General features: G+C 38.0%; 1 protein-coding gene across 1 annotated transcript in view; it reads right to left on the reverse strand.

The window, feature by feature from the left end:
• NCKAP5 (NCK associated protein 5) overlaps positions 1–25742 on the reverse strand; it is a 371509-nt gene that overhangs the window by 175778 nt on the left and 169989 nt on the right. Inside the window, exon 4 of the mRNA XM_074594107.1 lies at positions 20088–20221. Coding sequence (XP_074450208.1) covers positions 20088–20221 — 134 coding nt within the window. The remainder of the gene's footprint in view (positions 1–20087; positions 20222–25742) is intronic.

The raw sequence follows: 25742 nt of genomic DNA on the forward strand, positions 1-25742 counted from the left end.
CAACATTTACAGTGCTATAAAAGAGGTCTTAAGACCTCTTCAAATTCATTGCCCACAAGTGTGAACTCTAACTATTAGTAATATAATCAGCTTTATGAATTTCATGGTATCATTCATCTTAAATTCTCTCAGACTTAACACAACCAATAAGAAAAGTTTCTCCAGAAAGATGCAGTACCTGCAAACAGCCTCTCTTAGCATGAAATTAAAGTCAGGCTCCTGTGAATAGGCTCTCGCGGGGACACTCCTCTTGTGCATGTTCCGGGACATTGCCAGTTCCTTTTTCTGACTTGGACAAATGACTTCTCACAAAAGGCTACTCAGGAACTGAGCTGCTTTTTAAAAAAGCATTAACGTGGCCCCACACTGTGCAGTCAGAGAGTCTTCTGCATGAAGCCTTCATTACTCATACATTTCAAATCTGTTGCATAGCACGCAGGACATCAAAACTAATCATTCTGTCCGGTCCTCTGCTTCAAAGTCTGCAGAGCTACTGTTCCCACTTGCTACTGTGGAAAACAGGCTTTTTCTTCACCACGTGTTTGCTAGTGTCTGACCTACATCATGAAGAAGAATGAATCTTCCACTAATCCACATCCTAATAGCCAGACTTTCTTAAACCCCAAACAGGAAAGCCAGGCATGTGACAAGAAGCATTATTCCTGCCCCCACCTTTTATTTAATATTCTTGCTCCTCAACTTCTTTTTCATCTCCTTTTGTTCTCTTGGCAAAAACATATCAGAGTGAATTAATGACATTTATAATAATCTACTATGTTCATAAATTACAAAGATATGATCTGCCAGTACTCTGTTTATCAGAAAGCTAGGTATCTCTGTTGTAGTTTTTAATACAATAAACCTTTTAAATCAGCTTTAACAGAACTCAATCAGAATGTGCTTACACTAAGTAATATTCTGTACTGCACCTGCAACTTTTTTATTGAAATACTGTCATCTATGCCACATCGAATTTTGAAACCCAAAATTATACAGTGGATTTTTTTTCTTTCCAAAGATTTTCTTCTTAAGCCGATCTGGGAGCCTACAGACTTAGAGCATCAGGTAACTGGAGCTTTCATCTTCTCAGTTAATGAGAAGACTGGTGCTGACTGAAAACTTCATTACACTGGACAGGCATCTCTGGAAATGGGTATCGGCTATTTTTCAATTTAGGGTGGTTTTCTCTCCCCTCTTTTAGAAAAGGTAATTGTAAAAGGTCTTGTGCTATCAGTAGCATACTGGCAGTTAGACCATGAAGCTTGGAAATACAAACAGGAAAACAGTTTCCTGACACCCAACAATGCTGTTCTCTCCCACCCACCTCATTTTTCATGTGCAATTTAAACATTTTTAAATTTTTTTTTAGGTTTGTTTGTATTGTGGGTTGGGTTTTTTATTATTACCATTATTAATTCAGTGCTGCTTAATAGGCTTGATCAACTATTACCTCACTATGCTTTTCAGGTTAGCATTCAATGCCTGATGAAGAACTCAATCCTATCACGCGCCTTATAAAGTTCATCACAGAGACAAGACCAGGATTTTTAGTCCTGGGGACTCCTGGGGAAGCTCTTGGGTCCCTGTTCTGAAGACCTCAAGTCCTAAAAACCATCGTCAAACCAAAAATTTTGTGACAAATTTTTGGCCTTGCTTTGTTTTTTAATGTGCTTTTTCAAAATTTTATTTAAAATTCTTGACAAGAAGCATTTTGGTATTTGCTTCCTCATTAAGCACAAGTTACCTGAATTTACCATTCCTGATTCTGGAAAGGGAGACAAGACATAAAACACATCTTCCCTTTTCCTGCTTGATTCCCTCAACATTGGCTGCTCTGTATCCTTTTAAATGTTAGTTGGCTAGGTCTGAGCAAAGGCATATATTTTCCATGGTATAACCACTGTCTCTGCCCATATATCCCATTTCATAAGGTAAGTGTGTGACTGATTAATCACACCTGATACAAGTGGACTGTGCTCTTTGTTTATAATTCATTAAGAACACAATACCAAACAACGTACTGGATTATGTAATTGCAGGGCTCTTTTCAGAGGTCCACAAGGCAGATTTTCTTATGAGCATACATGTACTACTTTGAAAGACATCAGGTCTGATGTCCTGCCACTGAGTATGGGGTTAGAAACAATGGGGGCAGAAGCCACCTTAACCATTTATATGGCTTCCATTAAATGCAATCTGCCTGTGAAAGACTTGGTTAAAGTTCATTTGTGTCTTTTCATTTGCACACGTCTTTTTTCACCAGGTAGCTGGATCAGATTTGCAGTTACCAAGGTTTTCTTCCAGTGTTTAAGTATTTCCCATTCTATTTCTTAATGCTACATCAGTATTAGTTAGTAAATTGTTCAGAATTTCTCTGCTTGCTTAGCTGTAAAACGTCATTATTTTCATTTAGCAGCCAACAGAGGAAACAAATCCTAAGAGATTTTGAATCATTTTCATAATCTCTTTTTATAGCCAACTGATTTAGATACAGAAAGAATGAAACATGTTTACACCAGTGTTTCTTCAGGTCAGAAACAGAAGATTTCAAGCTAAGTACGGACTGAATTATTAGGAAAAGACAATATTGTTTATTGGACTTGTTTGTATCAGCTTCTGTAACGAAAGACAATACCAATCTATACAAATCTTCTCTATTTCCATGGACCAGGAAGGCAATGACACTATTACTACCATGAGATAATCCTTCTTCCATTTTTTTAAATTAATGTAGTTTTCAAATGTAGATTTTAAATTTCTGAAAGTGTGATTATTTGCCCTCTAAAGCACTGCTTATCTTCCTAATGTAATTTGCTGAATGTTATTTCTGCAAGACACGCATGCTCTTCATCAAAACCATTGTTGCAGCTCAAATAACCAAGCTAACTTTAAATGAGCTGGCTTAGATCCTGACCAACAGCACTGCATGAAGGAGCTCACTGCAGGGCAGTCAACAGAATACTCATCCAGAGAACAGGCAGGCTTAGAGAATACACTGATAAACACGCTATTTCTGGTGCTGTGTTACTCACTGAATGCCAGCTCAGATACTTGCATGTTAGCTACGGTCATAATTTGGACTTATCTTTAAATATCCCAGTGGGAGTAGGAGCGATATTTACCTTTTTAATTTACCTCTCTAGCTTGACAGGTTACTAGTTAATGGTAAAACCAACACTTGTCTTGGAAAATCATAAAAGAGCAGGTCAGTCAAGCATGTTCTCAGCCTAAAATGTGCGCTTGTGCATTCTTACTAGTTTGAGCAATAGTATGTAAACACACCACATAGCGGCAGATGCAATTCAGAGGTTTTACTGAGAAGTATTAGTACAAAATATTAAGAAATAAAAGATAGAGAATATAATACTCATCTTTTTTATTTAATCCCAATGCATTTATGAAATTGACAGCCATATCATTTACAGAAAAATCAGCAATGTTTTGGTTTTGTCTATATAGCAGAAATAAACACAATTAGTACAAGAACTGGCTAGTACTTTTTGTATTTTAAATTAATCCCAATACTGCAGACATAAATTTCTGTTACAATTTATATAAGAATATACGTAGACTAAACAAGATGCTTAAAATAAAATACAGTCTAATCTGCTATATTTATGGGATCGCAAAATCACTGGCCCTCTTCAATTTAAGCATGATAGAATAAAATCACATCCTCAAAAGAATTAGTTAAACAGTCCTAATCCTTCATCTTCTAAATCCAACCTTACCTCTTGGCCTTCATATTGTTTAATCTGAAGAGTAAAGAGGACTGTCATCTAGTTCTCTGAACTCCATGATGATTAACCCTTCAAAATGAGGATGTAAGGCACAGACTGAAGATTGAAAGTGATTAAGATTCCACATCTGACTCAGGCAGTATTTTTAACTAGAAATGTGCCTAACTATATAAGCTTTGCTAAACAACAGCAAATACACAGCAAATAGCAGTTTCTCCTGGATGCAAGAATTATACTACTGGCCATTCAGAAACTCAGCTGGGTGTTTTAAGTGAAGGAGAAACCAGATAAAGAGAGACTGAAGGAAGAACAGATAAGAGAAGATAGATGGGAAAGGATTCAGGACAGCAAGAAGAGAAGACACAGGAATAGATCAGAAAGAGAGATGCGTGTGGGCAGCATGAACACCAAGCGTGCTGGGAACTTAGCCTGTGCTTCCACTCCCTGTAAGGGTACTGCTAAAGAAAGTCCAGAAATTTACTCTCAAACAAGTCACCTACAGACACCTATGGGCATCTTACTCTGTGCCAGGTATATTTCCTGGCAGTATTCTCCTCTCATCTATACTGAGGAACTAAATCCAACGTGAGGAAAAGCACCTGTTCTAGGAAGACGGCAGTAACAGACATAAAATACCTGTGAAAATGGTAAAACCCATCTGAAATACATGTTCAGACTGCGTATCTTCAAGAAAAATTAAGAAAAATTAACTTATATTGCAACAGGCACAGGAAAGAGGCTAAAAAAGATGGGCACGTTTAGTCTTGTAAAGCAAAGGCTGGGGACAGGATTAGTCAGTATGTATTTATAAAATGAACCTGATATAAGAACAAATATGCATAAACTGAGCAGTAGTGTATGTACTACAATTAAGAGCGGTTCAGTACAGAACAGGCGTGCAATAGCAACAGTCGAACAAAACAACTATTCTACAGCGGGTGTGATCAGATTATGGAAGGATTATGTGCCATGATTGCTTCTGACAAAGTGGGGGATGAAGCCTCTTGGCCTAATTTTGGACCCTAAAATTTATGGGCAATAAATACCTGTCAAATAAGTAGAATAAGTCAAGAAATTGGAAAGAGTGAGCTAAATTACCTGATTATAGTATGAATTACAAATTATTCTCCACCACATGCATGTTATTTTGTATTTATAACTAGATTAATATCCATATTAAAATGTCAGGTTACTATACATAAAGACTCTGTGTCTTTTATCTTTAAAACAATATTAACTACTCAATAACCTTCATAAATTGGAGGGCACGGTTCTGAAGAAGCTAGGCAAAATAATGAAGCACGAGTGTTTCTCAGTGCATAGTATTTCATTTCATTAGAACTTCATCAATGCCAATACTGCTCCAGTAGCATGTGCCAACCTAATGATAAAAGGTTATTTCACATTTTTATATACTCCAGATGGCAATGATTCAGAAAGAATCTCACTCCTTAGTTCAGCAGGATTAGGAAACCTCTTACAACCACCTCAATTGACATTTCTCATCCTGCCAGCACCACAATGGAACATGATGCATGTGTTTCACATTGCAGTTGCCAGTATAATTGTCCTATTACAAACATACTGATTGAGAAAACACATATAGCACTGCAATAAGCACTAAATATGTCACAAAATATGCAACAGAGGGCTCACAACGAAATGCAGGGAAGTCTGGGATGGGAAAACATTGCTCGTTATTTTGCAATGATATATTTCAGAAATTCAGCACATGACTACAAGAGCTGAATGAAACCCAAAATACTTAAAGTATTTTTACAACACAATACTCACTGCAGTATGAAGCCAGTGACCCATTATTCTTCCCTGTATACACTAACATTGTCTTCAACTAATATTTCAGAAATAGATCCAAGTGGCCTCCATGAAACTCAAATACATATATATTTTTTAAACTGTAAGTTTCCCTCATTCTTTCTTTAACAGGTTCTACAATAAATTCACACCTAAATAACATACTCTCCCACTATTCACTACTGCATAGTCTCAGACAAAATGAGCTCTTTTCTCTGTGAACGGTTGAGACATAAGAATTGAACTTGATAGATATTTGCCTTTTAAGGAAGACATTGACAATTGGGTTGTTGGTTGTTTTTTCTCTTCAATTTAAGACTACAAGCGTAGCAGCAGAAGAAGAAATTTACATTATTTGCAAAGATTAAGAAATACTTTGTCTTGAACAGAATTCATATTCTGAGATACACTTGCATTCAACAAGCCATGGGCAGGGTTCTCTGCTGTAGACCACTTTTAGCACAGATGCACTTTGATATACCATAATTGTAACTGTAATTTTGAAGTCAGTCAATCTCTGGCTTTTTAATCTACTGATTACCTCTCTCTGACAAACTTGCCTTTCTGAAAGTAGTACAGGTGGTCAGAATTTTCTGGTTTCTTAGTGATTTTTCCAGTAAAAAGGAATATACACAAAGGCTTACTGTTATTTGCTTATCATCTGTATGTGATCTATACATGATTAGTTTTCTTATGGTTAGTAGCTACAAGCTGGAAGGTACCTGGCAACTGAAGACAAATGGAACACAGCAATAAAACCACAATCAACCCGGTGCCTCTAAAAAGGCTTTAGGATGAAGGATGAAACCTATAGCTAAAGACAGGAAAAGGTTACCTTCTGATCAGGTGAGACAGTATATCAACCCATGACACATTCATTCAATTAATAGACTCTGCAGCTTGCAAACACCGATAAGGGCACTACAACTTAATGATCTAATCTGTATTCCTAGAGAATGAAAACTCAGTTCAAAAAAAACAGTTTACTTGGATTTCCAGTGCAGGCACAACGTATGTTAGGATGTGTTTTCTCTGCTAGGTACTAGTATGAAAAACTGGACAATTAAAATCCCAAAAATATAGAACAAAAAGGAGGGTTAAAAATGCTTGCAGAAGAAGGTACGTCAAGTTCTAAAATGCAGCACAACTTCCTGTGCCAAAACAAGAGAATACAGAAATCCCTGTTCCCTTGCAGCGTTAAGCCTCATCGTCTCACATCTCTTCGTAACCACTTTTCTCATGACAAATGCAACTCTTCCTCAGCGTGCCACTTTTTCCCTCCTATCTGGAATGGTGGTGAAAACCAAGAAGAGTAAAATCCCTTATCTTGAAGAAAGCAATTGAACTGGGATTCAGTTATCATGAAACAGAATGATGCAAAAGAAAAATCTTCTCCAGGGTATATGTAAACTAAGAGTGTGCATCAACAACCTATAATACTCAGCGTTCTCTGGGATGTGACTTGTTCTGAATGGGATTTGTAGTTTCTCTGCATCCTTTTGCAGCATATCCTTAGCTATCTGATTCTCAGAAGAGGAACCTATCATTTTATGCAACATTATTCTATTGACATCCTTCGGACAATGTTTTCAGAATAAACCATCCATAATTATTATACTGCATGCTTGGAAGATAATGGAAGCTTTCTGAAATACATATTTAATTAATGCTATTTAATTAATACACAACACAACTGAAGGGTACCAGTGCCCAATTTGTAAAATTTGAGATGATGAGGCAGGCACTACACATGGAATTAAAACCATGTTATACTGTAACAATCATTCAAATCAATCCACATTTTCTTACAGCACCTAGAAATGGAAGCATACATTATGACCAAAGATAATCACGTTAAAATTTTTGGCAATGCTTTACAATAAAAGCTATCTGCAATAGTAGACAGTAATTGTTACTAAATTGTAGCAGAATCCCTATGGAGTTAGGTATTATAACCATATTAGTCATATCAGTTCAGCGTGATTAATGATACCGCAAAAAATATCAAGATTTTAAGCAATAAATCCCTTACGAGCAAAGCCCATGATAATTATTTATGTCCATTCCTGCCATAAGCCTGATATAGTCGACTCTTGTTGCATTTTCAGTGCTGTCATCTAGCACCTTTCAGGAGCCGGTGAGGATCTGGCCCACCAATTTTCCTTATTTATTTGAATAGTTCAAATAATGTCAGATGACTTAAAACTAGCATTTGTCCTTCAATGCTTTCTTCATCCTTAAGAAGGGAAATGCCAATTCCTTTCCAGGGGCCATTTCCTCTGACAGGTCAAGATCCAAACTCTGTGAGAATCCTAAGCCCTTCCTTCAAAGAGGAGTGAAGGAAGACCTCACAGCCATCCTTACTGACACTGATGGACTAAAACCAAGTATCTTTTTTTTTTTAAGACCCATTTTTTCTCTAACCAAGTTCCATTACATATATCAAGAAAATACACAAGCAACATCCACGCAGCTGAAACAAACTTCTTATGCCTTCAGTGCATAAAACCCTGAGGATGTACCTGTAGAGTATCTAACAAAAGGTAGTCTCAGACTAAGGGATGAATAATTACAAGATCTAGGTCTAGAAGACTATACAAGAAAAGCAAATCCCATCCTGTTCTCTTAATGTTTATCTGAGAAGAAAAACTCCAAAGCAGTTTGCACCCAATATAATAGCTTTTCATCTTTAAATGTACTTGCTGCAACTTTTAATAATCATATTTGAAATGTGCTCATAGAGGAAAACACACACCCAAAACATTTTTATAAAATAAAAAGATTAAAACTAAGTTTTTAAGTTGCCCTGTCCAATTTTGAGCACTGACAGAGAGATGAACTACCGCATGGCCTGTTACATTAGAACAATACTGTGGAATAATTACAAGTTCTAAGATAAAATTAAAATTACCATAATAATTCTCCTGTGAAACAATCCAATCTATGCAGACTACAAATTGCTACTAGGTTGAAAAAATGTATTACCACCTCAAGTCAGGCAGATAAACTATTCTATTTCCATTAGTTAGTGTAGGTACTTAAGAGGTTATGCAGAGCAGGATGACAAACTGATTATATTTGCAAATTATGCCTTGGTCACATTTAAAGACCAGCTCTTTACTTGCACACCAGCATTAGAAAGTCAGCTATGCAAACTGTGAGCAAAGATATGATCCTACAACAGTTTCTCACTGTTGAGAAAGTGAGAAGCAAAAGTCCCAACCTATAGGGCCCACCGTCAGAGAACACAGGCGATACCAAGTCAGGACATCGTTGTGCGTGTTTTCCTGTTCTGTTGCCTGTACCACTTCCTTTAGAGTACTTTAGAGAAAGTCCTTTTCTCATCCCTGCCTCATACACACATTTTCTGTATGAAAAACAGAAAACCTTGCTTTGAAATCTAAGACAAAAGATTCCCCTAAGATTCCCCTATTATTCTACTCAGAGGGATAACATCCAGGCTTTCATGTTCTTATCCCTTGTACCACAAATCTGCACATCTGTACTATTTAATGCACCAAACTCCCCAAAGGTACCTGAAGCACTCCTTTCCTTCTGCCCTAAAAGAGAGCAGAAGGCACACCAGTTTCTCAAAAAGGCTGAGCATTTTTCTGGATCAGATTTTATGTGTTTGCGAGTAGAATGGGAGTGTAGGCTCCCTGTTTTAGTTTGTTGTAAAATTGTAAAGATGAAATTTAGACTCGGTCAACCAATGATCCTTTGAAAATTCCAATCATGCTCATAAAAGAGAATTATAACTATCAACATCATTTGGTTTTATGTCAGATTTTTAATCATAATATTCCCTCATGGTTTAATTTGCTCTGTACCTACCACCATCAATCTGAATATACACCGCTGCCCATTAATGATACATTTACAGTTTATAACACAACTTTTATAGTATAGGAAAATTATTAATACAAGCCACCTCAAGCATCTAACAGAAAAACAACACAAAGATCGTGATCACAAACTCAAGCTTCTCTCTGACCCATTAGTAAAGAGAAATGGTCTATAATCTGCAAATGGCATATCAGATATGGCTTTTAAGTACAGGTTTACAGTCATATGTCAAAAGGAACCCCAAGCGTGATGAGACCAGAAAATTAAAATGGGATAAATCCATGTTATCTGGGTAGTGACTTAAATCTAATCATGGAATCAGAAGATCAGTCTTAACTAACATTATACGCATTGATTTTAAAAGCGTGTCTCTTTTTGACTGTCCAAGAGAACTGCTCACTTCGAAGAAATTAGTCTCAAAGCACGGACAGCACATGTATGCCTGGCATGAGCATACGTAAGGTTCTCAGTTATGAAAAGCACATGCAATGGAGGTTTCAAAACATTCTTGTCATTTCCGTTTCATATCCTCTCCCTTCCTAGGAATGGGTAATTAATAAAAGGTAATACTTTACAACACCACAGGGAATCGGAATATTATAAAGAGAAACTGAGCCATCGTGTTGGTGTAGTAAACAACTGTGGTAGACAATCCTGTAGCTCAAACCAGATCGATGCTTTTAAAAAGTCTTTAAATTTACCACAGTCATCCATGACAGACCCCAAGGTAACATCTGTTCTTTACCAGCTTTCCTCTTGCCCATTCTTCTTACCTAGTTTAACTTCTCTAATCATTTCACTGGGATGTAATTTTCATTTACACAGACCTCTTTGAATTATTGGATTCAGAAATGTAAATGACAATGATGTTTCAAAGGTGATTCTCGGTAGTATATTCTGCTGTAAGGATTCAAGATCTTCATTACCACATTGTCCTTCTCTCAGAGGTATTCCCTCCATTTCCTTTTTAATATTCTTTTGTTATACAGGTATTACGAAATTAAGAGAATACTTTTAAAAGACAAAGGTTCACATACAATCTAAAGTAGAAAATTTTTCCATGAATACACTGTTGAAGACTTCTACACCACCAAAATTAAAAAGAAAACTCTGTCTTATTTATTTTGGTAGGAAACATGGCAGAAAGAATTACTGGTAGTTTTAAAAGCACTTAGTTATTTGAAAGGCCGCCTTTTTTGAAACAGAAGAATTTTCAGATTACATGGAGCCATTACTATATGCTTCTTCAAAGTATGTCATTGGTAAAGTCCTTTAACAAGGAGACGAATAGTATATATAATTGACAAAATTAGGAGGTCTCATAAGCAAAGGCAATCTTCCATTTTAATATCTTTAAACCACATGTGAACACATATACAAAAGTGATTTACAGTTTTATGATTGCAATCTAGACTGAAGCTTGTCACCTTTGAATACATTGCCTACCATCTTTTCTGCAAAATATTGTAAAGTTATTCTAATACATTTGGTTGGTTCCTAATGGGTCAAGTAAGGGATTAACCTCCCATCACAGGACATGGGAATATCGCAATTTTTTTCCATCATGAAAAAGTTTTCCTAAAGTAGTTCATCTCTAGCTGCCACTAAGGATGTGGCATCTGATTCTAGCCATGTTCTAACTTCAAAAGCACTTCAAGAGAAACACTACAGAGCACTGTTAACCATGGCAGTTCTTCTCTGAGTATATTAAATTTAATAAAAATATTTGTCCTGGAATAGTTTCTCAGAAGCTAACGATTACAGCACAGGCAACTGAACTGAGCACTGGGACCACAACTGTTTAGTCTTCTTCATGAAGACTATTATGGAACCATATCTAAATTTTATTAACAACAAATCAGTCTAATGTTTCTGTGCACAATTTCTTAGTTATATATAAGTAAATAGCACTCCTTTGGGACTTCACTCATTCTTCAACTGCCTACACATATAATTGTCAGAAGTTGTTTGACTACAGTTGGTGTCTGTGAGTATGATCAAGACATTCTGGCTGTATCTACTTCTCTTAATTCTTTAACTGGTTACCTTTCACATTCTATCTTGCGATCTCAGATCATCCTTGTCAATCTTTATTGACATAACATGTATGCTGTTATTTTCCTTTAGGGAAAACTAAGACAGAACAGCTGTTAAGCATTTCTACTTTCTCGTCTATTATATGCCCTTCTATCCTCCTAGCTTCTACCTGATTTTTGGTTTAAAATTACTTTTCATCCTTTTATAATCTTTGTTAAAACACCTTAGTTTATCCTATTAGTTTATAAATATCTAGATACATCATACCTCCAAATAAAAAGGTGACCTAAGTACCGGGAACAAACTTTTTAGGAGGGCCTACTGTGATAGGACAAGAGGTAATGGTTTTAAACTAAAAGAGGGAAGATTCAGACTAGATATAAGGAAGACATTTTTTTACAATGAGGCTGGTGAAACACTGGCCCAGGTTGCCCAGAGAGGTGGTAGATGCACCATCCCTGGACACATTCAAGGTCAGGTTGGACGGGGCTCTGAGCAACCTGATCTAGTTGAAGATGTCCCTGCTCATTGCAGGGGGGGTTGGACTAGACGAGCTTTAAAGGTCCCATCTGACCCAAACTATTCTATGATTCTATGAAGGAGTTTGGTCTTTCACATAGAGAGATATCATGCATGGGATAATCAAGGCAAACTATGAAGAAAAAAAGATTATGATCTTCCAGTGTAATCAGAGCAGGTTCTTTCTCAAAAAATGGCTCAGAATTGACAATATAATGTTAAAAGAAAGCATTTTAAAACACTTCTTTTAGACCACAGCTAATTAATATCAAATGGCTTGACTTAAGGGAAAAAATAAACTAAAGGAAAACAAATCATTTTGTGCTGATCTTTGCAGATCTTTTTCTGGCAGATCTGCTGATCCTTCTGCTGGTCCTTGGAATTAAGGTATCTGTAATGTCTAACAAAAGAATCTTCTTACAAAATATGTGAAGGAATGTGTTGGTTTGGATCAGTGTCTTTACCTTATATGGCATCAAGGAACTGCAGAATAGCACGTGATACATCTGTGACTTTCCAGATTTCCCAAGATTGAAAGAAACCAAACTATGGCAAGTTCCACAGGAAAGAAACAGTCACTACTTTGTATGTTCCAACGCAATTTTAAAAATACATCTATAAAACCAGCAAACCACCAATAAGTAACAGAAGTCCTCCTTACCACCAATCGTCCTGTCTTACCATACATCTTACATCTTACCATACATGAGAGCACAGCTCTTAGACAGCAACGTTACTCAGTAATAGAACTCAGCTCCTATATCAGCACTGTCCTTTCATAAATCTGAACATATTTTACAATGGAGAATTATCTGTAGCTAGAAATACTTGCAAAAAAATGCCTATTATTGTGCAAAATAAAATGCACAGAGCTGTGAACTTTGACAGGTACAGGGTTTCACAGCAAAAAACCACCAAACGCGAACCTCAATCTCTTTAAACAGCAGTAGCAAGGGAGTCTGCAATTTCACCAAAATGAGGTTCTCACTGTCCTCCAACATAAAAGGGTCTGTAAACCCAATCTGCACAGGAATCCCTGCTATTACTCTCGAGCGCAGTATTATTTGGTACATGCTTCCAGGAGCTTCCTTCAGCACCGGTGGAGATCTCTCACTTTGGGAATGAAACAGACGTAGAACAAGAGAGATTATGGACCCATACCCCACACTATCTAATATAGACAGGTTCTGCGTGGTCGGGACCATGGCACGGGAGTGCAAAGAATGTTCAAATCATCTTCCTATTACAAAAATTACTGCATGGAGGGGATTATATGCTATGTGTGGACAGAGTGTACAGGGGCATTGGTAACCTAATGTTAGATTGTGGTAAAAATGTTAATATATTGTTTTTATGTTAAGCTTTGTCTTGTATGTTTTAAAAGACAGGGTAAACCAAAGGATTAACACTGCAACCTAGCACTACTTTAGTGCTAATCTGTCACAGTATGTAAAGGGAAAAAACCACTATATCCTATTAAACTGTAATGCTACCTAGAATAGAGGAAGCAGAGTATCATTTCATGCCCTGATAAATCAGTAAAAGGCCATAGATGCAACCTTCCAGAAATACAAGTATGACGCGTACTGTCAGCATATAAATAAATACAAACCAAACCCAGGATTTTCTGAGCAAACAGATAGCCATTTTTTTGTCTGTGGAAGACAAAAATTACCTATTTCCCTGGACCCCTTGAAAGAAGCTTTCAGCAACTAAGAACTGCCATGAAACACCACCACATGATTTACTAGTGCATCAGGGTACTGAAATAGGACTGGCTCTTAATGTAGCTTCAGCGCCTGAAGTCCATAGAAGATTCAGAAACTGCATGTACCTCTACGTGCATCTTTAATAATGCCTGAAGCAAAGCAATCCATTGCTCTCTAAAAGTGTTACCTAAGTCAATATACGTCACATAATATAGTCTGCTATAACTTCTGGTCCTTGCATGACTTCTGTGCTTTGAGTTTAGATTGGTTCTTCAGTTCTCTGCAGTCACTCTGACCTCATTGCTTTGGTTCTTTCTCAAGTTCTGTATGAAAATATGTATTTCAAACTGATGGTTTCTATCATAAGAATGAGAATTGTAGTTTTTGAAGACAACTGAGATAACGCATTCTTTGAAAATATTTCTTATGTGCATGTACTTTCAAAACCACCATATTCATACACAGAACAGAAGAGTGGAAAAAGTGATGCCTGGTATGAAAAATTACAAAATTCCTTTTTTTCTTCTTGTTGGTAAAACAACAGTAAACCAGCACATTTAGTTCAAAGCAGCGCACAAACTGAGTGGGGCCAGACTCCACATATAACTCAGGGCAACCTCCTCTTTGGGTTTAATTCCATGGGTGTAGCAAAACCATTCCTTTATTTTCTGTGAGATAAAAACTATTCACACAAAAGCTCCTCAATTTTACTTAAAATACTGCTTGACACTTCTAAGCAACGATTAGAGATGAAATATGTACCTAAGTGTCTTACATGCACATAAATAAAAATACTAATATACTCACCCCATCAGTGTTAATCTAAAAGAAACTTCATCCTTTTACTCTGTCAATGCTAATCAAAAGACAAGATCGATATCCTAAGCATTAGGTCAAAGCCCTAGTAAAACATTATTCACACCACCTCCTGGGGCTCAGCAAGTCCAGCCGAGAGCTAAGCAGTCCTCCAGTGAAAGCACTCTGCCCACCGCGCTGCTGTCTGTGAAGTCGACCCCCCCACCATACACCGGAGAGGCCTCCCAGCACTCTAAGACCACGGTGGGAGGGACCCCACGCTGGAGCAGGGTAAAAGTGTGAGGAGGAGGGAGCAGCAGAGACAACGTGCTTTGAGCTGATCACAGCAGCTCCCTCCCCACCTGCTGCCCACCATGCTGCTCAGGGGAGGAGGTAGAAGACTTGGGAACGAAGGAATGAAGCTGAGCCTAGGAAGAAGGGAGGGTGGGAGAAAGTGTTATTAGTTTTGTCTTTGTTTCTCACTATCCTAAACTATTTTTAATTGGCAATAAATTAAATTGATCTTTCCTGAATCGAGTCTGCTTTCCCCTTGATGGTAATTGGTTAGTGATCTCCCTGTCCTTATCTCAACCCATGAGGTTTTTATTATTTTCTCTCCCAGTCCTGTTGAGGAGGGTGAGTGAGAGAGTGGCTGGGTGGGCACCTCGCAGCCAGCCAAGATCAACCTACAACAACATGTTTGAAGATGGACACGTTGTCGTCAGCAGCAAAGGAGGAAGTAAGTGTACAAGTGAGATATGCACCAGACATGGAGCACTTCCAAGTCAGCAAGTTGTGTTTTATACTTATTCACTAGTTTTCTTTGTAATGTTTCATACAGCCACATCTAATAAAATCTGGCAGTATCTAAAAACATAGGGCAGGATGACAAGGTCAGCCTTTGATATTGACTCTATCTTTGTGACAATCTGCCTCCCCCAATAACCCTACCTACATGCCACTTAGGGAGGATGATAAGAGATTACTGCAGAACTACACAAAAGAAGAGAACTGTAAACAGATCCTTCCGTAACCCTCCTCTGAGACAAGGAGTGAATTCCCACATAGTAGTTTACTCATCCCTGCTATGACAGAATCAAAGGAATACCGTCAACGGCTGCCAGGAGAGCATTTTAACCTCCCCAGAAACTAAATACAAAAGTTATTAATGGTTTAAATTGGCATTTAATGGACATTAGACAAACTGACGAACCACAGGGGCTACTGAAGTGTTCTACTAGTTTATACTTTCCAGACATGGTCTCTATTGCATGTGGATTACCAGTCATGGCAGTAAGGCCACTGAAGTGCAAGCAGGTGGTGACCTCTAGACCAAGCAGACGCAATACGTTAGAAATTATGATGTGATGATGCAACATCAACATGCTGATGCAATGCAAAAAATCTCTTTATCACAGCTGCTAGGAAAACAATTACCATTTCCACTCACCTGCTGACAAGCCAGAATGGAGCAAGGGGAATTAACAATAATTGGAGAAAAGCAAGTAGAATGTGCTTAAAGCAACACCACACAGTCCTTTTATGCGAAGTGTTATCAGATTTGTAGTAGTCATTTTTCCCCTTGTCAGAAGTGACAGGCTTAACCCTCCGGTCAATATTAATGTGAGGGGAACGCTGAAATACAATCTAATGAGAACTGCACTCATCCCATTCGCAGGACCCTGTTAGATCAAACAAGGACCATTTCCTACTTTTCCAATAACATCCATTCTTAAAAGCCTGAGGCAGTTTTCCAGTCACAGACATTGATACCTATAAACAACATCATCTTAACTGAAAGAATTTTTGAAATTTACCCAAGGGGGATTTTAAGATTTAATACTAGCCTCTTCAATTACTGTTTATAGATATATTTTACAATAGTGTGTTTTATTGAACTTGTTTCATTTAGACCAAAATAGTAATCAAAATAACTTAAGTAAAGCCACCTCTTTTACTGCTTTAACATTTAATCCCAGTTTGAAGTCACATGTACTGTACACACTCAGCAGACAACAATTTCTATTGCTCTACTGATGTACAGCAGAGAAATGTAATCAATTTATGTTGGGTGTATTAGTGTGCTTTTTAGAGTGATACTATAAATCACACCTACTGCTTTGGGCAGGGTTGTTGCATTTCTGTTTCTACTGTTGTAGGAAGATGCTGAAAGTAGGAAGAGCACAGCTGAAACCAAGAACAAGGAGGTACACAGCGTATTTTCTTCTCTAACATCCAAGATATAAGAAGAAACTAATGTTAAACTGTTAGCAACCAAAAAAAATCCAAACCCAAAATGAACAAACAAAAAACAAACCAAAAAGAATAAACTTAATTTCTTCCAGAGCTGGATAAAGACGCAGCAGGCAAAATACTAACTTAAATGGTGACCCACCAGTATATACACGACGTTTGCCAATAATCAAAATGGGAAAGTCAGACTGTCTGACACTGTCTTGGAAGAGACTGGGCTGATCGGTATTTATAGGGATAGTGTCGTGGCTCGGGCCGGCCTGCCACTGAAACCAAAAACAGGTGCTCTTCCCATACCTCTCCCTGGAGGCGCGGGGCTCAAACCCACGACCCTGGAGGGGTCTTTGTGCATTGAACAACATTCATCTATACATTATCATGCCAAAAGGGGCCTTAAAAAATTTAACAGGACAGGTGCAGCAAGCAACAGATCTCAGTGGTTTTGAGAATGAAAACATCAAGGATTTTACCTAAAGGTGAGATTATACTAAGGCAATGCAAAAATAACTGTATTCAACTACAGTGCAAAATCCTAGCTTTAGCATTAAATGGTTTTCCTGTAGGATCTTTCCACACCTTAAATATATTCACCTCCAATAAAATTGGAAAACAAAATTAAAACTACATGGGTACGCCACAGTAAAATTCTGGAAAATAAATTTGGTTTTAAAAGCTTTTTCTCTTTCTACAGAAACTGTCATATATTTATCAAACTAACCACTGTGTCACTTTAAGGCTCTGGCAGATTTATACACATGTTAAGAAAGAGAACTTCGATTTATTTCAGAGTCTTAGCCTGGAATATTGCTTACTTGGTAAGAACAGAAATGTCAATCAATAAAAAAAACCCTTGCCTTCTGAACTCTTCCATCTCAAACTATATGCTTATATGACAGATTAAAATTTTCACACAATTTCAGATAGGAATAGGCAGCTTTCCTCCCCGGATTACAAAGGTCATTGTACAGCTTTCCACAAACTATTATGTTTCATTCTTTCAAAGATGCAGAGAAAATATTTTGAGATGCAAAGAAACATCTCCAAATAACAGTTAAACCTACTGCACTGCATGTATATGTAGGAATGTCTGTGTAAATCCACTCTGTTCAGGAATTACACAGATATAAAAGATTTGTGCTATATGTTCTTATGTTAGCCTATCTGCACCTGAAAGCCAGAATGTTTGGGCCTAAAGTATTACTCTCTAGCCATCTTCTTCCAAAGTAATTCTAATTTGCTTGATTTTAACATCTCTTCCCATCACCACCAGTCTTGTCCCATTTAATTGTTCTCAAACTGAGAAAAGAGTCTCAAATCCTTCAAACAATACAAAATCCGTAAGCAGCACAAGATTATCTAGTTGCCGGTTTCATTAATTGCTCAGCACACTAAAAAAAAGTACACTCATTTAGGGAGAAAGTCTGTTTTTGTAAGCAAATATCTTAATATTCTACTAAACATAAGAAAAAGTAAGGTCTAATATTCATCATAACAAACGTAATGTTTTAAAAGCAAATTAAGTATTTAAGTGATGTGTTCCCTTCCTAGCATCTGGTCTACACTAAAACAAAATCATAGCCCAATGAAGCCAATGGCAGTTTTCAACGCTGGTAATAACAAGGCCAATCTCAGGTGCCATTAAAGAAAAGCAATATTTAAATTTGCCTTCAAACACGATAGCTAACGTGCAGACAGCCTCACAAAAAACGTAATACTGATTTAGACAGCATTCACCTTTATCTAAATCAGAGGTATGAAATTAAAGAGACAAACAAATTTAATCCAAAGAACTTGCATTCCTCTGCCTCTTCATAGACCAGAGCAAGTTAGACTGCAAATAGTAACAGAAGAAAAAGAATGGATTAATTTGAAGATAGTGGACTTCAGGGATCCTAACTAATAATATAGTTATTCTTTTCAGAAACACTGTAGAACTGGATCTTATTACCAGAGTTTCACAGGAATAATGAAGGGTTATCCCGAAAAGATCTGAATATGCAACAGTTAAAATTTTACCAAGTTACTGGGTGCATTACTCTGGAGACTGGTTTCGCCTCACCTCCTCTTTGCTTTTTTTCTTAATCAGGGCTGCTCCATCTTTAAAGTTTATTTCAAAGGCTTCTAGCTATTGTAACAATAGTACTGTTCTAAATTCAGGACCTCAGGAAATTCTTCCATAAACAAAGATTAATATATAATAGAGAAAAATATTCTAACCAAAAATACTCATAGCATGGATTTATTTTGTGTATATTACTTAGGGAGTCTCATCAGAATAAGTAAAAAATTAAACCAAAGAGGAAAAAAAACACCAACAAAAAACTAAAAAAGAAATATCCTTAGCATTTTTAGTAAAAGAAACACTTTGATAGTTTTTTTAAACCTGAAGAGGATTAATGGAAATTTTCCAAAAACAAAATAACAGATCAGAAAAAAAATTATTATTGCTATTAACGGCTTTTGCAGCGTTGCCTAGAAACCCAATCTCAGATCAGAGAAGCAGCATGGCACACACTGAGGAAAAAAACCCACAAAAAATGCCTAACACAGAAAACCCTAAAAAAACTCCCAACAAAAATAACCGAAGCAAAAACCCACCCCACAGCTTGTTTTCACCATATTAAACTGAACTTGAACTTTTCAACAATTCAGGGGCCTGAGGGAATGAGTTAATATTCAGTCTTGATGGAAAAGACACAACATAAAATTCCATTTTCTCTTTTGGTTTTGTTTTGATTGTTTTGTTTCTGCTCATGTGACAAAAAACAATAAAAAAAATCAATTTCATGTAGAAGATCTCATCATGCATCACAAAAATAATAAATAAATCAAATCCTTACTGTCAGCACATGAATGAACAGTTTGTCTTAAATCCCAGTTCTAAGATGGTTCCCTTGTAAGTGGAGCTCTGTTGTAGCACAAAGCTCTGGTGCAGTCAATGCAGGAAGCGATCTGAAGCATGCTCAAGCAGGATGATTACCCAGCTGGTAAAAGTCATCACTTTTTTTTTCCTTTATTCAGATTGATTGAACCCATTCTTGTTGGTTAACAGAAATAAGCAGCCAAATATCGACTTATCAATGGCATGCACTTTTTGAGAAGTGAAGACTTGTACTTGGGAATTGTAAAAAATGCAAAATCTCTAGAAATGAAAATTTTCACTGTTTCATAGAATGATGGTATAAGCCTTTTAAGTTTTATAGGATGCTAACAGTCATTTAGCCAAAAGCCCACCATGTGTACAGAATTTCAGAGGGAGAGCAGTTTTTGCCTTAGATTACATCCATTCAAGCTATCAACAGGTTTGATCAATCTTTTTGCACCAAAGTATGTTCTTCCCATATTTTGAATATAGTTTACTTATGCAACATACCTGGAAAACTGTTCTTGCAGCCCACGCATCTGAGCTCTGCTACGCTCCGACTCCAGTGTCACCTCCCGTAATCTTTTTTCACTCTCAAGTCTTAAATGTCTTTCTTCCTCCAACTCATGTATCAGCTTCTCACGCTGAAAGACCATAAAAGATTATTTATTAATTGTACACATAAAACATACTTTTAGCAAAAACTTCAGATTTGAAAAAAATCATCAAACAATCAAAATAATTACCTTAACTACCCAGTCCCATCATTTTTTTGTATAGCATACATAGAATAATAAACTAGAGCTGGAAAGACTCTCAGAATATCCCCATCATGCTGAGCTACTCTTACTCAGCTCAGACTCACAGAAGTCAACATATTTAAAAACAAACACCTACCCTCTCATTCAAAGCTCTTTTTCTTTACCTCCACTCAAAATAAATGTAAAAAATTATATTTGAGATTTCCGATCTATCTTGCTTGAAGGCAGATATGGGAAGCATGAAACAAGTCAAGAGGACAACTTGTCACCCATCTCCTAATGCTTCAGTTTCACAAGCAGAGAAGGACCAGATCCTGCAGCCACTGGTTTTCTTGTTTTGGCTGAGAGGAGGATCCCCATCAGTAGGACAGAGTCTATTTGAATCTCTTTATTGAAATACTATGACAAAGAATATGCTTTAAAAAACTGAGTACCAATCAAACAAATATGAGAGAAATAAAAATGTCATTAATTTTACTAATATTTCTCAAAGGCAAATACCATATGGTTGTCGCTAATTCTTAAAACTTAGGACCAAAAAACTCAGCTCACAACATACTGTCTGCATATGTCATGGCCTAATCTTTTTTTTTTTTTTAAAAAAAGAAAGAACATCATATAAAAGGGTACCTAATGATTTTAAAATCCTATTTTAAAAGTACCTAAATGCAATTTGGGAGGAGGAGGGGAATGAACTGAAAAGTTATAAAAAATGTATTGAAATTAAATAAATGTATCTGCAGTCTTTTCCATGTGACTCTGTTAAACGGAAACTAAATTAAATTAAATTTTTCCTTGCCCACTTAAATGACATAACAAATCAATAAAAAAACCCAAGCAATTTACGTGGTAGTACGTTATACTCCATCAGCAAAGGGGTTCCAATGTCAGTTGCCTAAGAAAAGGTTAAGTCATTGTAAAGCTACAGTGGGTTCACCACCTCTGTGCTTTGAAAAATCTCTGTGCCCATGGTGCAGTGCAATTTGTAGCCTGTCAAACAGTCTGACGTAGTTCCATTGCTGACCTAGATTTTCATTACATACCTGCGAAAATTTATCTGGAAATTATACATACAGTTTCATTAGAAAATAACAAAGGCATCTTAGTGTTAAGCCATTAAATGGTGGAGACAGATTATTTGTACAAGTCTCACAGCTATAAATCTTGCTGGATAATAATTTACAATAGCAGTAACCAAGGGACCAAAAATATGAACATTACCAAGTGCAAAAGGGATCTTAAAGACAGTGATAAATAAGCAGATGCCACAAAGGGAGGCTGCAAGGGATTAAATGAAATATCTATATGCTTGTGAAAAAATAGGGGGAATTACTCAGAGAGAGAGGGCTTCTGTCTAGTTGGTCATATGTAATATCTGGAAAATGGAAAATGTAAAACAAGAAACAAATTACTGGAAAATAAATACATTGTTCTAACTAAATTATCTAATTACTGTCCTTACTATTTCATAACCATGTTCTGCCAGGTGCTGAGTAATCCTTGGTTTCTGCCAGGAAGAGCAGAAAGTGCTCAGCACCAGGCAGAAGATACACAGCACCTTCAGTACAGAGAGTACGGCTCGTGAAGGATAACTCAGGCTACTACACGGGAAGAATATTCAAAGCAGTTAGTATTTCTCCAGCTTAGATCCCACCAACGCCAGCTTCAAAATAATACTCTTCCAGAGGACCTTGCTGAACACTGTTAGCATCTTCTCTTATAGATGCCTTTCACTGCTGCTAACAGTCACCCAGGGCTTCCAGAGATTAGCAAGGAAAATGACATAAAAGAAATATATGGTTACCACCCAGGGCTTAAGACAAGCTTTCAGAAGATACTGGTGTCTACAGAAATTGGGCTCAAAACCAAATTTGTAACTGTCCCCACGGTAACGGATAAGCCACCTCGGAGGAAAATCAGGTACTGCTATGAACCCCTGAGTGCCCAAGCTGACTCAAAGCAGGCTGTGCCTGAGCTACCTCATGCAGTAACTATGGTAATGGACTCAAGACCAGTGATTCAGACATGCCTTCAACGCTCATTCAGCATCATTACTGCCACAATGATCTTACTCTGATACAGCAGCTACCTTTATATCTCTGCTACGCTGACCATGCTCTCGTCCTCAAATAAACCTTCTTTCTACATTAAGTACAAAGCCAGATCTCCACGGGGGGAGAGACAAAACGTGACATTTCAGAAAGCAGATGAGTATCCTGTCCTCCATGTCACTGCCAGGATGTTTTGCAGGTTGCAGACATCTCCACTGACTGTCCTGCAGAAAGAGTGTGCTGTATCTACATGCATGGCCATGCTGTTGCTAATCACAAAACCACATTTCCAGTAGAGCATTGAATATACAGCAGAGATTCACAAATCCAAACTTTCCCCTACAGGTCAAAGAGCTACATAAGCTATTTCTAGGTTTCATTTACCTCTTGCTGATAGGTCAGAGAATGCTGTTGCTACCATTTACTCCTTCTATTCATGTAGGGAGGTCTGTATTATCGCCTTACACAAAAAGATCAGCACATCCACTTTTTTTTTTTTTTTAAAGAAGAAAGGACCTGGCAATTACCTTAAGAAAAGTACCCATAAACCAGCAACAAATTCACACTGCAAGAACAATAATGTTACAGGAAGGAAATGCCTAAACATTAGGAACTTCTGGAATTAGTTAAATATCCAATTCCAAGTCAGCCACCTCATGGGCGAGCATTATGACACAGTATTAGTTAGATGAGCACATACTGTTGCTGTACAAAACTTGTGCTCCTTTCAGGGTAATGGATGAACAATGAACAAGTCAAAAGGCTACAAGACCAGAAACAAAAGCACTAACCAATCGCCCTGAAATTCTCGGTTTTCTTCCCAGCTACCAAAAATGCCCTGTATGAATGGGGAGAAGACTGCCCAAAGGACAGCTTTACAGCAGTAACACCATCAGCCTACATTTTCCTTGCTCTTCACAAGAATTTATTGGCCGCCTTGAGGCACTTCTGCCATGTCTTGCAGGCAGAAAGCAGATTCGTTTTCAGCCAGATGACAGACATTAAATACTGTACAGGGAGGGGAAAAAAGGAGTAAGAGACCACCCACACTTGGAAAGTTTTCGGTCTCTGGGACGCAAAACACTCATATACAACGCTGTATACTACACAGAGAAAGTAGCTCCCAGCATTGGTGATCTTATCTACAAGAAAAGAGAAGTATATTTTTATTCAAACCCAGAAAAGTCATAACGAAGTGTCAGAAGACAGAAGTGAGCCTAACGTACAGAAAGGCCAGGATTAAGCAGAGATTTTTTTTTTCGTCTCCTGGAAGCAGATAATATATCCCTGAATTCTCCAGAAATTTCACGTTGTCATAACCTCTTTTATAAGCTCTTCTGTGCTAACCCCACTTTATTCCTGTGCAAAACTAAGGTGTGTGAAAGGAAATGAACTAGTCAGAAATGGTTCAAGGTTTTATAGTGAATATAAGCTTACTGGAAAGGGATACAATTAGCATGCCATGCGAAGAAAAGGTTAAATAAAAAGAGAGTCATGTGAAATGCATCAGTATGTTTTAACACCAGGAAAATCACTGCCATCTTCCAGTGAAGTTATATGTGCTACCACTTGCCAATTCCTCTTTAATTGCAGCTTCTTCTCTCCATGAGCTCTGCTCAGACTATTTTCCCCTGCTTCCTCTCCCTGCCTTCTGCAGCACAGCTATAACCTTCTCCTCTTAGAAGTATAACCCTTACTTCACTCTTGCTTCCCTTTTTCAGCCTCTCCAGATAGCCTGACTTTCTTCACTTCACCCTGTCAAATTTCTGACAACTTTCCAATATGCAAAAATTTTATGTGAACAAACTAGAGTGAAAGACAGGGTTAGCAAACTCCACCAGTACTTTTGTGCAAGTACTGGCATATTTTAACACTTGAACAAATACTGTTTGCAATTACTTTTTCATGAACGTTTCAGCAATCAAGTTTCACTAGCTGCTCATTATGCTCATGAGCCAGCCCTTGCACTTCAACAAGTTCCTTTTTGTGTAGCTGTAGAAATGTTCGTGTCAAAATGTTTCATTTCTCAACCAGTCAGGGACATGTACCACACATTAACTCATCTTCTCAAAGTTAAGGAAGGAATCCAATTTAAGATACTTGTGATCAAAACAAGACGCATGAATACTATTTAAGGCTAGACTGAAAATAGTACATGTATTTGACAGAAAATTTTGAATTGCTGCTCAGCACTCTGTGAAGAGACCAAGAGATAACACTTATTTTCAGAGTTACTGATTAATAGCCATGCTCTCGGTCTAAGGACTGACCCAGTGCAGCTATGAGATAGATGCCTGTCTCCTAAGAGGTGCTTAACTGTTTATGTCTCCTTCAATTCATTTGGGATGAACATCAACACCTGGTTCCTTCATGTTCTACCAAACTGCAAACATCTCTCTTGAGGGACCCCTGACGTTGCAACAGCCAGCAGAAAACACAGAAATGACAGAACATGAAGGCAGACATGGTGGGCGGCTGCCACAGGAGGCAGATGGCAGTGGATGGTGCTGTGGGGCCCGGAGCTACACAACAGGCCCTTCATTTCTGGACAGAGTTTGGCACCGAGCATGCAGACAGAACATGTAGCACCTTAAGGTTTTGTACAGAAGGGCTGCCGCCTTACCTCTTTTTCCTTTCTGGGCTACTTTGCTGTCAACTTTAAATTTAGACATGGACGACACTCAAGCCTTCCAAGTCAGGGACTTGCAGTTTAACTCCTTCACCTGTCATTACATATAAGATCAGCAGATGCCTCAGTTGAATGAGGCGACCGACTCCATGACAATACCTTGTCAGAGAAGTACTCAGGGACTTATCGCCACCAGACTCAAGCATTTGCCTAACTCAAGCAAATCTCTTATTCCAAAACCCTCTAGTCTTATCCCACGCTTTCTGCTGGACCTGCTTGACTCCCCTCCTCAGGACTGACGATCTTGTACCCTCCGAGCTAAAACTCTTTTGTTGACAGCTCATTCCTCCATAATGTGCCACCCTAATAACCTTACTTTTTCTTAATGTCGGTGGATCAGATGTGCTCTGTGTCTGTGGCCGGCTGTTGGCAGTGGACGGCTGAGGGGGCTCCTCTGTGAGGAGAGGCCCGGGCACACAGCCGGTTCCAGCCGGTTCCGGCCAACTCCACCACAGCCCCACCACAGGGCACAGCCGGGCCCATCAGTGGCACCGGCGGCCCTCAAGAAAGGGCAAAACACCACAGGGGCAGTGAGGTGTGAGGAAAAAAGTGTGAGAAACAGCCCAGCGAGTGCCCAGGTCTGGGGAGGGGCAGCAGGAGGAGGTGCTCCCGGGGCTGAGGCGGGCGTTTCCCTGCAGCCCGTGGAGGGACCATGGGGGACATT

This window comes from Larus michahellis, chromosome 7 (genome assembly GCF_964199755.1).
Source record: "Larus michahellis chromosome 7, bLarMic1.1, whole genome shotgun sequence".
NCBI classification, from domain to species: Eukaryota; Metazoa; Chordata; class Aves; order Charadriiformes; family Laridae; genus Larus; species Larus michahellis.